The sequence below is a fragment of the Orbicella franksi genome, chromosome 10, assembly GCF_964199315.1.
Source record: "Orbicella franksi chromosome 10, jaOrbFran1.1, whole genome shotgun sequence".
NCBI lineage: Eukaryota > Metazoa > Cnidaria > Anthozoa > Scleractinia > Merulinidae > Orbicella > Orbicella franksi.
Window position 1 is genome coordinate 9089788 of NC_138154.1, and position 17182 is coordinate 9106969.

The 17182-nt window shown below is 39.7% G+C and overlaps 1 protein-coding gene across 1 annotated transcript; it reads left to right on the forward strand.

Annotated features, from left to right (window-relative positions):
• The first annotated feature begins 4145 nt into the window (after positions 1-4145).
• Positions 4146-17059, forward strand: LOC145500859 (splicing factor 3A subunit 1-like). The gene is made up of 18 exons (XM_081480395.1): positions 4146-4258; positions 4786-4824; positions 5962-6093; positions 6372-6409; positions 6794-6909; positions 7536-7614; positions 8033-8113; positions 8751-8813; positions 9680-9770; positions 10754-10825; positions 11236-11312; positions 11888-12010; positions 12258-12567; positions 12965-13199; positions 13343-13554; positions 14195-14493; positions 14966-15037; positions 16872-17059. The coding sequence occupies exons 1-18, from the start codon at positions 4216-4218 to the stop codon at positions 16971-16973; spliced, it is 2184 nt and encodes a 727-aa protein (XP_081336521.1). The 5' UTR covers positions 4146-4215; the 3' UTR covers positions 16974-17059.
• The last annotated feature ends 123 nt before the right edge of the window (positions 17060-17182 follow it).

Here is a 17182-nt window from a genome sequence, read left to right on the forward strand (position 1 = left end):
TGAGTTTGTCATACTACTCAGGCGGTGTCTTCTCCAGGTCCCAAGCTTGCGAAGGAAGTCTTGTAGGACTAGATCCTAAGCCAGGTACAGAAAGGCTGATGGTGCTGGTTGTTTGGTTGAATGGTTAAACAAAGCTGAAACAAACAGAAAAGCGAAAAGCTAAAACGTTAACGACATGACGTATATTAGAAGACTCCATAGTGGTGTATGTAACTTTCATTTGAAGATGTGGTTATTACATGCAGGGTTTGTGTAAATATAAAAAAATTGATGCCGTAGACCAAGAGAATATGATCTGATCATATTTTCGTGCGTATAGACTTGATATTGAATCAAGCAAGCCGAAACAAAGGGGAGTGTTTCTGTTCCACAGAAGTTTATTTTTTTGCTAAGAGGTTTTTTCTTCGAGATCAGAGGGCCTGTGGAGAGACTATTCTCAAATCCAAAAAAACGGATTCTGCGTCTCAGTTTCTTTTCTAAATAGAATAATCGGCAAGATCACTCGGATCATTGTGCACCATCATGATCCGAGTTATAATAATTTATCTTGGATAAATTAATCTGTTTAGTAAACAAACGCAATTGCTTTTTTGGATCCTAGAATCCAATCCTGGATTCAATTCCCAAAGAAACGCACTCTATAGCTTGGTTTGCTTTATATCGCTGAATTAACGGATTTTACACAGGATTTTGTAACCCCTTCGGAGGATAAACAGTGTTTCATTGCAACTTGGAGTCAAAATTTTTTCTTATGCAGCGAATTCGTGTTCTCTTGGTTTAGATGTGGTGTAATATGTGTGGATGTCGTCTAGATTTCACTTAAATAAGGAGTCATGTCTACAGTGTACGTACAGTTACACGCACAGGAAACTTCGGAAAATTTGTGTAACACGGCTTCTTCTTTCCAATTGCTTAAATTGGAAAATTAACTGCGATGATCATTCTTCACTTTCATCTACAACCGCAGTTCATATATGAATTATTTCATATAAACTTCACACGAAAAGCTTTGTATACATCCTACATTTGACGAGTCAAAGATCTAAAACTTTGAAAATTTAGGGTTTTGTGCAAATTTGTAATCAGGTTTCCCCATGAAGCATTGCCAAGTGCAGTGCTTAACGTCACCGTTAAAACTATTTTTAACAGATGACTATATTCGTCCCCAGAGCCCTCGCGTTTACGGTCTTCGGTGAGAACGAGGTCGCCGATCAGACACAATTGGTAAAACTCAAGATCCCCCATAACTATCTTTGTTTTCACGACTTTAGTTCTTTAACGGGTCACGACAAAACATTGTTAATATGAAATATTAATGTTCGTCTTCAAAGGAAAGCCGGTGTAGTACAATGGTTTATCTGATACCGTGATGGATTACGCGTTTTTGTTAGATGGTATTCGCTCACATGCTGACTACACATCGCACTCAGCGGGGTTTTTTGATTGAATTCGTGCGTTTACGATTAAGCAAACAAATTTGAAACGCGAGGCCATTAAAATGCGTTTGCCTCAAGGCAGTTTTCAAGGAAACATTTTGGAATATTTCACAGAGGAACGGTTAGTAAACTCGAAACTACAATTTTCAACTTTCGGTCAGTTTTCAGAAAGCCCGATATAAAAACAGCTTCGATTCAACGTAAAGAGGAGTAAGACCTATTAGCGCCCACAGGGATCATAAGCGCTGAATAATTCTCGTTGTTTGACAAGATGACCGATGTTTGCGTGTGGGTTGTTTATAACTTTCAGCGGGTCCTATTCAAAAGCAGTCATCCGTTATCTAGAAACAACTCACGAACTGTTTTCAGAGAAAGAAAACACGCTAAATGAAGGACCGTTAGAAAAATTCCATCACGCAGTTTTCCACAATGTCTTGAGATAGTTCATTCTCTCGTCGAACCATTTTCTGGGATTTCGTCAGGGTGTAAATTTTCGTGAGAGTGTAAATTTTCGTTCCACAATTAGCGACGACAATGGCGCATTCTTCTCCCAGGGTGGATGAATGAAACTTACTGTGTCAAGTTGAATGGTTAATTATTTTTGGCTAATCTGAAAGGATGTCAAAAAAGAAAAAAAAATTGAAAAGGCTGGTTTACGCTCCATCTGAATTTTAGTCGTTGCCAAAGAATACCTTTGTTCCCAACAAGAAGGAGAAATTGTGATCCTCTGGCAGCTTTCTATTAGCAAGCACTAACATGTCGCTTGCCTGTGATATTTTATCAAACCAGATTATCAGTTCCTTTAGACGATTAGTTTTAAAACAAAAGCTGGTGTTTGTCAGCTTTAGAACTGCGATGTGTTACCGGCTAGCAAAACATAACCTGTTAGTGTGTTTTTACTATCTTTCGAGTAGCCAGACTCCTTGAAAACTCTCTCCAACTGTAGATGAAAGCACTGCAGTATTTGGCGTGAGTTGAGAAACAAAAAAGATGTGTGGACTTCACTCTTTAGACCATATCTGTATTTTCCAATTGTACGATGCGCATAAATATTTTAGTTGTTTCTCGGACCGGGAAGATAAGTTTCTTGCTGTGTTCTAATTTTCGTAAAGCCACTCGCCGCTTTCAAACACTGTCGCTTCAATCTTCGATTTAACGTTAACTTTGATTGCCTTAAAATCAAAGGATGGAATAACTATTTAACCATTGCTACGTTTTCGTGATTCTAGCGTCAATATTGAAATTTTAATTCGTGATTCGCTTAGCTTTAATTTGTAGTTATTTGCGCAGCTGTATCTGCTACATAAAAGCGTTTAGCCGTACACATATGGAAGAAACAAATTGATTGAAATCGTTCAAGTTTTCAAACTTCTACTCACCAAAGTTTGCGATCATCATTTCCCTTGCATGCAGTTAGTACAATTAGTAAGTGCTTGTCACGGTACAAGCCCGCCAGGGCCGATACGTGAGGTGTTACGGGTATTTGAAGGCTTGCTGTGAGGTTAACTGCAGTATGTGTCAAAAGGAAGCGTTTCACCTGTTGTATTGCGTATAAAGAGGGCGACAAAGTTTCCTTTCATTTCATTGGCTAATATCGTTAACGCCTATTCATGCGCGCGTTACTTTCCAGTCAGCGGTTGAAGGCCGGTATTGATGTTTACAAACAGTAAAAAAAATGCACTTTGTGCGGTTGATAACGTAAATTTGTCTAACGTTTTCATTGCGGGAGATCCTATTGGACAATATTAGAGAAATGACTGTCAAACATATTTTTTTGCTTTAGCATGATTGAAAATTACGAATCTCTACTACGGAAGGCATCACTTTAATTTTGAACTAAAAAATCGCATTATTAAGATATCAGAAAACAATCAACTATCTGCTTAATTGGTATCAGTGCAACCAATCTTTCCTATCGCATGTAGAAAACATCAGATAAGACTAGGACGGCAGCACGCTCGCGAACGAATATTTTCTATAACCTTAAATTATAGTTCAAACGAAACAAATAAACAACTTAAATTTTCTGAATTTTCAACAGTTTTGATAAACCTACCAATATGAATAATTGCTCCAGCCCTGCTGTGTGTATGTTTGCCAAAAACAAAAAAATAATTTCAAGTCTATTTTTGGTATCGACACTGATAAGATCAGTAAACGAAACATCTTGAAAAGCTTTTTACATTAAAGGCCGTAAAAACACCTGGCGGATTTGCTTACAGAATCCCGGGACAGAATCATTCGGCAATTACATCTCTCTCAAAGTACTCATACTCGCTTTCTATCTCAGCTCAGTGCAAATTACTCCTCTGAAGAGAACGTAGTAATAGAAAATGTGCGGCCGTCTCTGTTTAATTACACATGAGATTTGTTTGAACGCGAAACAGCGGAAGTTTTGTTATTTGTGTTGTCTTTATCTTGTATTGACTGTTTTCTGATATACCTCCGATCCGATTTTTTGCCTTTCCGTTAGAAACCGGCCAGTCTTTCGCTGTGACATTTTTGGCAAATTATCTCATTTAGTATTATTGTTTCTTAGAATAAATTGCTTTTTTCAAACTATACATGTGAATTTCAGAACAGGCAAAGCTCGCATCGGCCATCTTCGTTTTTCATCGGTAAATATTCGCTACCATATCGGAGAAGTTCGGGTCAGTATTTGTAGCCTCGATATCATTTACTACGCTTCCATGATTCGCCTCGATACCATGCTTAAGATGGCCGCCGCGTGAAGGAAAGGAACGAAGCTGAACGTTCGCTCGCTGTGCTCGAGAGCAACATGCCTGCGATTGGAGTCATTTACCCTCCACCGGAGGTGAGAAGTATCTTCTCTGATTCATGGTACGATTATGTCGTCAGAGAATGCAGTGTGTGCAGTGAGATGGTTGAATTTTTTGGGATAAAAAGGGACATCATGCTGTCCTGTGAACCGTGAGTTCCTACAAAGTGAACAAAACCACGTTGAAATATTGTGGTAAATCGGACGTGTGAAGAGAGTGTTATCTCCACATAATATCTACCTAAGTGCAGTTAACAGTAAACTTATGTTAAGAAGTAGTTTAATGCTTCAGAAAAATCGGCTTGAATTAGTTGAATAATATTCTATGAGACCTACATGTATTACGTTTTTTCTCGAGCATGACACTTGCTAGTGTTGGCGGCAGTTTGTGTTTTTAAAACTCAGTGACAATTTGTTGAGTTGATAGAGAAAGAAAGTTGCTGCCAGTTGTACACGTAAATCAATGTATTTATGTCGATCAGAACTTATACAAGAATGCACTGCAGATCTACATGTAACTACAAATGTATTTGTGAGCAGCAATTCTTGTGTCCTTAACTGTATGTTCAGATATTGTTGACAAGACTGCAAGCTTTGTTGCTAGAAATGGTAAGTGAATTATCTTATTTACGCTATTTGAGAAGTAGAAAATGGCACGTGACTATACACTCATGTAACCTGATGTAGAGGAGAAATTTTTGGGAAAATTTGAAAGTTTATGTAAACCCAACCCACAGACAAGGGCATTTTACACATGCATAAACAGTTTGTTGAATTCTCCTTAATTTTCTTGAATTAGAAAGTATTTGTATTCTAATTCGTTAATGAAAATAATTTTTGTAAAGGTAACAAAGTGCAATTTTGATACATATCAAAACATTAGCATTCATCCAGTTGTCTGAGGCAGGGACAAAGCGTCCTTACATGTATGCACATTTATGCATGTGCTTACTTCCACAAATCCAGACAAAAAAATATTTATATAATTATTGGTGGAAAGAATCTTTAATAATTAAATTGGCTGGTTCGATAGTCTCTAGTCTCTCCTATGAAACCTACCATCAATTCTACTTCTTATTTTTTGATGAATTGATTTATGAGAATGTCCCTGGAAAACAAGGGAAATGGAATTTACAAGCCCCTGAAAATGAAAATTTCCCAGAAGGCATGCATCCAAACACTGCTAGTTATTCATGCCTGTAACACTCAGTTAACTCTCTTTTTGATGCATACTCCATGTACGAACATTTTAGGGCAATCATTTGTTTGTGAAATTAACAACATGGTTGCCTGAGGACAAATTAACAGATCATCCAGCTACAAATATGATAGAAAACAATGCTATACATGTATAATGAAGGGTAAAATGAATTGAAGGGTTAAGTCTGTGTTGAAGCCTAGTAGCCATCAGGCTGTCGCTAATCTCCAGTTTCTGTAGCATATAAAGCGTTTAGAAGTACATGTATTTCTATTTCTCCCTGAATGGGATGTTAGTCTTTGGCAAGGTTACCCTCAGCATTGGTTTGACAGGATCCACCTAGACACCTTCATGAGAGACTGCAAGACTATAACCCCATCTGAGGCATAATCTCAGACTGCTCAATCCAGAATCTGATGAAGTAACCATTAGGTCACTACATACCCCAAGCATGTTTTAGTGTACATTGACTGTAAACCTTTGACTGTTTTCTGATTGTTGCGTACACATCTTTCATCTATAAACATATCATGTGTGTTGTATTTTAGGTCCTGAGTTTGAATCACGAATCAGGCAGAATGAAATTAACAACCCCAAGTTTAATTTCCTGAATCCTGGAGATCCCTACCATGCGTACTTCCAACAAAAAGTCTTAGATATTAAAGAACAGGATGGAAGAGGTAAGTATAACTGTACATTAATATATACAGTGTAGATACAAGTGTATGTTTTCAAAGGATTTTTGAAAGCTGCGATTTACATGTAGGTAAATGGCACTGTTCTTTATTACATGTGGAAAGTGGGAACTTGTTCTGGCAATGTGGAGGGAAAATCTGGACTTTTGAACATTTATTGCTGTTGTGATTTGATATCCTGTCACACGCACAGATTGCATGTTGTGGCTGACTTTCTGTTGATATACTTTGTATAATTTTGTATCATATTTTTTTTTTATCAGAGCAAGAGCTTGCCCCAGCCACTCCTGTTCCCCAAAAGGTAATTATGCACTGTAGTTTAGTAAGCAGTGACACATACAAAATGTATGTTTGTGAAAATGACTTAACGTGGTACTATGACAAAAATTGCATCTTTCCTATCTAAGTCAATGTAAAGCATTCTTGGCGGTTAGATTCTACCCAAGGTACTTCACAATACGAACAATATAGGATTAGCGTTCTCTGGTAAAAAGTGTTGAAAAACATAAGCTTTCAACAGCTGGTCTACTATCTTCGACGGATAAATAGTTTTGGAAGGAAAGCCTGTGGTATCTTTTTGTCTTTCTGAACAGTAATAATGCCTTAACCATTTCTTTATTTTTGTGACCTGTCTGCACGTTCATGTAGATTAATCACTTCTTTATTCCATGTGATTTGTTTTCAGCCCAAGCCTCTTATGCAGCAGACTCCAGTGGCTATTGTTGAACCACCAGTACCTAAGGAACCACCTCCTGAGTTTGAATTCCTGGCTGATCCACCAACTATCTCAGCATTAGATCTGTATGTGCTTTTATGCATGTGCTTCAGTTTTGTTGAAAAGATAAATTGGTACACTGTAAAGAAAACACCCCGCAAGAAAGAGGGTGGTCAAAGCTTTAGTTTGATTAAAACAAAGAACTTCATAAGCATGTACCTTTTCTTTTCCTCACAGTGCTTTCTAAAGGAAATAGTCAGAAAGCAATTCTCTTTGTTTCTAATGAGTTTTACAGTAGTATAAATCTTCTGTCGCTCTATCACAAATGCCATTCTCTTACTGGCTATACTCCTCACTACCTACATGGACTCTGTTGTTGATAGTGAGTAGCATAACTGTGTGCATTTGTTAACAAAATGGTAGCTGCTTCTTTGCATTTTTGAAGAGGTATACATGTAGACAAGTTTTGAAATTAGGACTAGTAGATTTATACTAAAACAATTACCTAGATTATTTGCTCTCAGTTTTTCTGCATGGTATTTGATGAGGGCTGCATCCTAGTCAACTACCATGCATTAGAAATCATAATTTTTAAATAAAAGTGCTTGAGAAAGTTTAGAAGAACTTAAAAAAAGCTGTTGAAACACTCACCTGTGGTGTTTGTTCCCACTTGTTGCTGAAGGTGACTCTTTTCTTGTTTTGGTACATGTAGGAACATTGTCAAGCTGACGGCACAATTTGTGGCAAGAAATGGACGTCAGTTTCTAACCAATCTCATGAACAGGGAGCAGGTAAGTGTTCTGAAGCTCTGCTGTTCTATGACTGTACCACTCTCCTTCGGCCTTCCAAGTGGCCATTGTCTTGAAATTAAATCATCCACTGCATTCTCCTATCCAAGTTGGGTGAGGGGCCAAACACTATAGCATTATTGAGCTATTGCCAGTTGAGAAAAGACAGTCAGGGGATTACTGAACTCTTGGTGTTTGTCAAAAGGTTTACTGAAAGACATGCACTTTACAAGTACATGTACATGTAATGGTTAGTTGTTTTCAATACTAAGATGGCAGATTCTGTGATGTCTGCAGCTGTAGATGTCTTGATGTTTAGAATTCATGACAAATGGAATAAGCTTTTTTTAAATATCGCTGTTTATTTTAAACATTACATGTAATTTACCATTTGTGTTCCTTGTCTGGATTGCCATTTTAGAGAAACTATCAGTTTGACTTCTTGCGACCACAACACAGTTTGTTCAACTATTTCACCAAACTTGTGGAGCAGTATACGAAGGTGAGATGTTTCTTGTAATAATATTACTGTACCTAAAACAATCACAGAGAGAGACATCAGTTACAAAGGAGAATTGAAAATTGGTTGTGTGGGAATGTTTTTAGGGCTTGTAGTTTTGGGGCTTTGGGCCATAAAATTTATTCTATGTGGGAGCCTTGTTCTCAAAGGTTTTTTCCTAAGGGGGAAGTAGAGAGGGGGAGGTGTTTGCAAAGGGTTTGACAAAATATTTAGAAAATTAGCATGAAACACCACCAAAATGGTACATGTGCAGCTGTTACAAGGTTAACACTATAATATTGATGTGCACCGAAACTCTCCAAAAATAAAAAAAACTGCATCATTTGTGCACAATATTTAAACACAGTCATATAACAATGCATGCTCACAAACTTGCAAAATGAGTGTGCGTCACACCAGTTTTGGTACCGTTCTTTGTACCAGACGGGATAAACAATATGATTTGCTTGTTTTATGTTAGATTGAAAGCTAGGTTGTTTTTTTGGGTCAGTAGCATTTTTTGGGGGTGCAGAAATCAAGTATTGCCTTCTTTGCATGGTCTCTGTTAAGTTTGTGGAGTTGAAACCTACATGTGCTTGTGAGAAGGGTGGTGTAGTAATGTTAATTTTCCTCTCATCAGGTCTTGATTCCACCAAGTGATGTGAAAGAGAAGTTACAAAAAGATGCATACAAACCCAAAGAGGTAGTGTACCAGCACATATGCGTGTAAACTTGAAGTGGATCTCTGTACCATATGGCAGACTTTGACTTTCTTATACTTTTGCACCCGACAACTTTTTCAGTCAATTTCAACCTTGTACCCAGCGTCTTCGTTCCCCTTGACCAGCGTTCGGGAATTGAGTGACCGGGGAAAGATCTGGTTTGAAGTCCAAAAATAGCCTACTCCCAGTTGAATTTGCTTAGTGACAAACATATGGCTCAATTGAGATGCAAATGTTTTACTTCCGCCCATTTCAATTGTTTTTAAAACAAATTAAAATCTCGCCTGTGATGGAGCCCTCGAGAGTCAATTGTTATGTCAAGCTTGCGCAGTATGGACTGAAGACTCAAGGAATGAGTTTGAGTTAATTTGAGCAGTGGTATTTCTTTCACCACCATGCAGGGGTCAACATGCTGATTTAGTTTGTGGATGTATGATAAGAATAAAGGGGTTATAAACAGAGGCTTCCCCTTGTCTCTCACTGAGCAGAGAGAGAAGGGAATCTCTGTCTCACAGGGTAAACATGTAAGCTCTTACAGAAAAGCTGCACCTTCAATGAAAAAAACAAACAAAGATGTTTAGGGTAAAAGCAGGGTTGTCGTAACCTGCAACACCTGTTGCGGCCGAGTACAGTGTATGCTTGATTTTCCCTTGGTGCTATGGGTGAAATTGCCTGTTGTTGATAGAATTCAGCCACAAAGTAACATGTTTGCTATGGGTGTGGAGAACGAGGCTACAGGTGACTCAAAACTTAATGACAGTCCTGAAAAGGTATTGCTTTATGCATGTATCTGCAAGGTTTTCTGGTAGTTGCTTCAGTTAAGTGAGCAACTTTGCAAACTTTCCAGATTCTGGATCGTGTGATGTATCGTGTGGAGTGGATTAGACACCAGGAAAGAGAGAAGAAGAAATTGGAAGATGAAAAAGAAAAGGAAAGAGGTTGGTTTTTGCCATGTAGCTGGACCTTACATGTATGCTTTGAGTATCCATCCACACAATGTAAGAATGAAACTAATGTGGAAATGTTGACATGTACAGCTGTAGATTGACTCAACTACATTTATTTTCTTTTGGTTCTTTTTCGATTTTCTTGTAACACTGTTATTGTAATGACTGATTTTGACATAACCATTTTATTGCTTGGTTTTTTTGTTGCATGGGCTGCTAGGGTCCCAGGCAAAAATCCATTTTCAACATATAACAGTGACTTGCAAATACATGTTGTTGACTATGAACTAAATGTTAATGAGAGTGAATTTCTTTCACTATGTTATCAGATTTAGAAAAGCTGAAATTTTGAGCATTAACCCTTTGATGGAGCAAACGCTTGATCAAGTTTAGGGTTGACCGTAAAAGCCGACCTTTCCATAAAAGTTGCAAAAGTCAGTTTTTCCAATTTTACTTCAGTGATTAATTTCATCTTTGTCAATGTCAAGCTCATTCAGTAGTAGGCTACTGATTTTTTCACTCTTACCTGCTGATGCATCACAGCAGTTTCTTTGGAAACTCATCTCTTTGTTGGTATCATTTAACATTGTCAGTGGTTGACTTGTGATTGTTGTCGCATCTTAAAACTTCATTAACATTCATTGATTAAACAGGAAGCAGGGAATGTTGTACCATCTGCATTGGCCCATGGCAACAACTTTGTTTGACAGGGAAATCTATACTTACATGTTACAGACACTCTTGAAATTCTCGGTCATGTCTCCATAATTGAAGTTTGTGCTTAATATGGGTTTGTTTTGCCAACGGCATGGGAAGAAAAATTGGAGACTTACTGATCAGGGTGCTCTCTTAGCATGGAATCTGCTTAATATTAATTTCACTGAATGATATTTACATGACTATTTTATGATTGTAACTGAAATTACAATGTAAACAACAATGTACTTATTTGTTTTTTTTTTTTTTTTACACAGTTGCATTTGCACAAGTGGACTGGCATGACTTTGTTGTCGTGGAAACTGTGGACTTCAAAGACAGTGAAACAGGTTAGACGGCTTGAAATGCCATGAAATAGGGTTTTGTCTGGAGTCAAAAAACAGAATTTTTACAATTACTTGAGGTACGCTGCATGACTCAGCATGAATGACAATGCATCTCAGTGGCCAGCATACATGTACATTGACATGTTGTGTTTCAGCTTATAACATGTAGTTACAATCAGGTCTTTTATTTACAGTAGCTTTTGGATGTCAAGAAAAGAGTTTACTTCCCTAATTCTCTGTGTGCCAGATAGTGCAAAATGGTGTCACATGTGTTGAGCAACCTACCCTCTTTGCTGTTGCTTGGCTACACTCCAGTTCCCTCACCTGGCGTTGTTCCCTTCCTTCTCAACCATCCATGCCCATGTTGTTTTCTGGCAGCATTTTTATTGTGTTTTTGTTTTCATTTTCTTCAGCTAACTTACCTCCCCCAGTAAGTAGAGAACAGCTTGGAGCCAGGATATTGGCTCAGGAACGATATGAACAACTTCAGGTATGTCAAAGACATTATTTAGCGTTATGGTAAAATCTGTCAAGACATGAGTACAGCCTGCAGTGTTCTTTCACCTGTTCGTACTTTGTGCACCAGGAGGATTTTTGTTGATGTAATATTCACTTCCGATGTACAGAAAAGTGAACCAAAGCTTATCTCTGGTTTCTGTAGCATGAAGTGAATAGTAGTATCTCTATTCACCCTGGGATGCTAGTCCACTACAGGGGTCACCCCACACTTTTAGTTTTTAAGGGTACCCACTTACACACCTACGTGAAAGGAAGGTACCTTTGCCATGGGAATCCTTCGCAGTAACCACCGGGTCATCGTGTCTCCCACCCTTTTTTAGAGCAATCACAGGACTGTTGTGTGGAAAAATTGCAAGATTGTATATTGAATTCCTGAACTTCCACAAATGAAATAACAAACAAACAACCAAAATGAAGCTTAAGCAAAGCCTTTGCGAAAGACGGGGTGTTTGATTTGGAAATTTGGAAATCTGTTCTTTTTCAAAGACCTGGCTCATTGAAAATTTAAACAAGTCATCAAGTCAGTTGTTTGTATTTGTTTCGTAGGACGAAGGAGCTGCTCCTGATGACATGGAAGTCAACATGGATGTGGAGATGGAAGTCGATGAACCAGAACCACCCGTCCTGCAACCTCCACCCCCTCCCCCTCCCCCTAAGGATCCAAGTGCGGTAAGTCAAGTGTAGTTTGTAGAAGCTTAGTGATTTAACTAGTGCAGTGTGGATCATTCACTTCTCACATTAGGTGTAGAGCTCTATGAATTGTTGAAAAACGTCTACTCTCAACAGTTAAGATGTAAAAAAGGAATAAGGGATGTAAAATTTTTTGGTGTTGTTTTGTTATTGCTGTTTTTTGAGTCTGGAAGTGAAATTATTTTTTGAACCATTTTGTAATGTATCCATACTTTTCATCTTGCAGAAGAGCGCTGACTCAAATGAGATTCCTCTTCCACCAATACCCTCTGAGCCCGGCCCCAAACCGCCCCTACCTCCCACAGCCCCTGGCGCCAATATTCAGATCCGACGAGGGTATGATCCCAAGGCTCCTAAAGCAGCTGCACCTCAAGTCCAACCTGATAAGTTCCTGATCTCACCAATCACTGGTGAGCGAGTGCCTGCTGAAAACATGGCTGAACACATGAAGATCAGTCTGTTGGATCCACGATGGAGAGAACAGCGAGATCGAGTGTTACAGGAGAAGAAAGAACAAGAACAAGTGTTTGCTGAAGGTAAATTGAAACAGTTTCGAATTCCTTGAAGTCTATAGAGCTAGGTAGCCAAAGGAAAGTGTTTTCTTATTTCTTTGACATCATTTTGATAACTTCTGATGGCTTCCGTTTCAATTAGCCAATCAAACTGCGACAACTTGCCACTGGTTTCGAACGTTCACGGGTTCAGAATTTTGAAATTCCCATGAGAGTGAATGATGAATTTGACAATTCAACATCTCCGCCCAAGACGGTTCCCAGGTGTTAATTACCCGGTTCAAATAGAAACCTGCAAGGAGTTGTCAAAAATATGTCAAAATTTCTTCAAAAACTGGTGGCAATGGTACGGTGCGTGCACTGTAAATGACTTTAGAGAGGAGTCTGAGATCTGAACCATAACTCATTACGTCTTCTTTAGGCATGTCCATTGGTAGCAGTCTGAAGCAGTTGGCAGAGCGCCGTACGGATATCTTCGGAGCTGGAGACGAAGAAACAGTGATCGGTAAAAAGATCGGTGAAGAAGACACCCGCAAACCAGAGAAGGTCACGTGGGATGGTCACACTGCGTCCATGGCTGCGACGTCACGCTTGGCTCAGCAAGGCGTGACACTGGAACAACAGATCGAGGCCATACACAAGTCTAAGGGACTCACGTAAGTAATGTGCCGCTGTTGTGTTCATTAATACCCAGCCACGTTGCACAACCAGTGAGTAACGCAACCAGCAAGTACAGTAAGTAAGTACGTAACCAGTGAGTGACGCAAGACAAGACCTGACTTTTGTCTGTTTTTCCCAGGCCTTCGGAAGAGAGAGAACGAATCGGACCAAAAGTTCCACAGGAAGAGAAACCTGAAACACAGCGACCACCAACAACGGCCATCCCGCCCCCTCCCTCCATGACCTCGATGTCCACAACGCATGTACCACCTCCACCCCCTCTGTCGACCATGATGAACTTACCACCACCTCCCCCCATGCTCCCGCCTGGTGGACCGCCACAATTTTTGGGTAAGCATTCATTTCTGTTCAAGCTCCAGAAAAGCAACCTGGTAGCCTTTACATGTACAAGGCATTAGAACATTACAGCTGTAGGTCCCATGAAGATAGTGCACAGCTAATCTACGTTCTGATGGCGAATTTTGGAAAAAAACCGGGATATGCTAAAACTTCCTCAATCTATGCCTTCTTTAATTCCTTTTGGTTTATCGTTATCTTTGTAGTCGATATTTTTTGGAGTAAAACAATTCCAGTTTTCTGTTTTTTTTTCATGTCGTTTTATATGATTAGTATTTAGTGACCTTTTACTCCGTTTTCTGTCGCACTAATCGAGTGGCTGTATCGCCCACCCACTAAATGAGATGTTTTTTTTCCTCCTCCTATTTAATTCTTTCCCTAAATTGCATAACCTTAAAACAGTCTCGTGCGTGGAGGATTCCAGGAACAAAAACCGATTACTCTTGGTCTGAATAAGATGCTTCTTGTATTCTTTTCGTGTTACCCTCCCCCAATCAGCATTCTGTGCCACTTCGACAATTGGCCAGTGCCCGTAACCACAACTGGAGGGATGGTTACGTGTACCGGCTCGGATGTGTCTCATGTCAAACAAACAAGATACTAAAAACTCAATTCTTTACGCGTCTATCCCTAGGTATTCCGCCTCCGCCGCCCCCTGGCGGGCTCCCACGGATGCCGCCTCCGCCGTTTGTTAATCCTAGTCCCCCGGTGGCTCCTCCCATGTCAAGTAAGCGGGAGGCAGATGGAGACGATTCGGTTGGCAAGAAGTCGAGGACTGAGCCGGCTGAAGCGAATCTTATTCCTGAAGACGAGTTCCTCGCATCCAACCCCAACCCAGTCACATTTGGTGTTCAGATTCCTCTCATGCCAGACAAGGCCGAGTGGAAACTGGATGGCAATACTATCCGTCTTACTTTACCGCTTACAGATCAGGTGAGTGGGAGACTGGTGACAAGCGTGCCTCCATGTAACTCAAACATGTGATCGGCTGAAATCAAATTGTCTCCGCGCGAAATGTCGCATCAAAATGACAGATCTTTTTTTGAAGCAGCATCCATTTGATTGTCGTAAAACCTAAACCGAAGCAGCAGCAGTGGTCAATACGCAAGTAAGACAACTAGCCAAAGAGAACTTAAAGCAAACGCACGAAGCCGGCGCCCAGCGCGGGAAAAAACACGTGACCAACCAACCTCTTTCCTAGGGTGGGAAAAAGAGAGGCTGGTGACTAACTTGTGAGTACAATGCAACTCCGCACTACAAGTAGTTTCGACATAATTGGAAATTAACTACCAAACGTCTGCTTGAGAAAACCTGTTGATTCTAGGAGGAACTGAAAATCTATTTTGTAAATTCTGGCGAAGAACCGTGAATGTTAACCTGTTGATGTAATTTGTTTGTCTGGTAGGTTTCTGTGATCAAGGCAAAGCTTCACGAGATTACTGGGATGCCAGCTGGGAAACAAAAACTGCAGCTTGGGGTAAGCACTGTTACTGTGATCAGCATTAAAAATCTCCACACTGTTGAAATCGCATACATTGTCTATGTTCCTCTTTGGGAGAATCTGGTTTTAGGTCCAAGAAGTTTTCTGGAGATGATCAGTGACATCTATACATTACTCTATCAATTTATTGTATTAAAAACTTGGAGAGGTGATCATAAGTCCAGGATCGGAGCTGATCATGTTGCTGAAAGAAACGAGAAAACAAGCTCGGGAGGTTTTCAATACTCTGAACACGGTTCCACATGGCCGTTTGGATTCAGCTGGATTTGCTAATTTAAAATACCTGCATATAAGTTTTAAAATCTCAGTTTCTACTAAAATCTATTTAAATCGTTCTTAGTCTCAGTCTCCTTTGCGAGGAAGTAGCTCCCCAGAGCGTGATTGTGCCAAAGATGGATGGCGCACTCTTTTGCACAAATCACTATCTTGTGCATTGATGTTTATTCACACTGTACGTTTGCTAACACGGATCCAGTCAATAACAGAGTGTTATCTTTTGTCTGAGCAACCGGACTAGGAATCTTCCCGACTTTCAGTCATCGTTAACCTCCCACGATGACGCTCTTTAGGCTCATCTCAAGTCTTCTTCCCCAAGAACGTGGGAGAGACATCCCAAAGAACGCCTGTGCAGGAGGCTGAGTCATCATAAGGTTCCTTTCCTTCTTACATAACCTTGCGTGTTGGAAAGTCATTTTGGCGCTGTCGTGTTACGAGCATTTCAGACAAATTCTTAAGCCGAAAAAAGACGAGAATGTACAAACACAGAGAAGAGAACTTTTTAATTTGCTCGAGCCGGACTGTCTGTCTCTAAATATAATAGTCGTGGTAGGAGGACAAATTTTCTTTGTTTCGATGAAGAGGAAGTTTATGTGCTTGGTCTGAGTGGATTGTGAGACTTATCCCCAGACCGCCTGATTCCATTTGATTCCTTTGTCGTGGATTATCCTGTTTATCCGTCAAAATCCGTTTTCCGATTGCTATCCGTATTATAAGGGATCCGTTGGACGGAAAATCGGCTTCAGTCTAGACTAGAATTAATGCCCCTTTATACAAATATTGTTTTAGCTTTGAGAACGCGAAGACAAAGACCTAGAGTACCTATAATAGTTGATTGAGACTGTCGCTCCCACACGGAATACCGTCGTCAGTGACTCTACGTTGTGCTTCTCTCTTCACGCTCAAAGAAGTTGATTAACATAAGTCAGTGCAGTTTAACTACGATCCCGTTTTTCGCGCATTTGGTTAACTTGCGTGCGCTTTGATAGAGTTCCCATCCATGCGCAAATCGACTTTTCGCCGTTTTGCCACCCAAGAGAAGACGAAACAAGTTGATTTTTTTGTTTCCTCTAGCATAGCCTCACGAGTGGGACTAATCGCGCCGGAAATATTAAAATGGCGTCTTTTTGCAACTTGGGGCCTCGTTTAGCCACCCACCGCAAACGCAACTCGTTGGAATCTTGTTGAATGTATTTGTAAAACTTTGCTCAACTTTCGAGCCCGTTTGTCCGAAACGTTTTTTTCTGTAAGTAGATTGTCGAGTTAAAACAAAATCCTCTGATTGATGGTTTCCGTTATTCTCATTATTACTCTGCTTGGTAATGTTTTCATTTTGCCAGAAGAATATCAATGTTGATCGTTGTGGCTGTGAAAAATAGTCAGATAAAAAGCATGTCATTGTTCAGCAGGGAAGATGTGTGAATCCGCAGTTTTCCTGTTTTTTTTCTCCTATCTACAATGCTACGAGGTGTTAAAATTTTGGAAAAGGTTTGGGTTGCCTTCTTCATCTCTTCTCTTTTGTGTTTTTTTGCAGGGCATCTTTATCAAAGATTCCAACTCGCTGGCTTATTACAACGTTACTCCTTCCAGTGTGGTGCAGCTTCAGCTCAAAGAACGTGGAGGAAGAAAGAAATGAGAGACTACTTAAATTCTTTGTCATGTCTTTTTCTTTAATATTTGTACGTCTGCGTGTTTAAATTAAACTGTGCAGGAAACGCTATTACGTTTAGAATAGACTCTGCGCTTGGACGTATGGTTTTTAGCTTTAGATAAAACTTTTAACATGAAATAGTGCAGTTTTTTGAACTTTTTGCCTCGTTTGTTCTGTTCTGTTCTAAATTACAC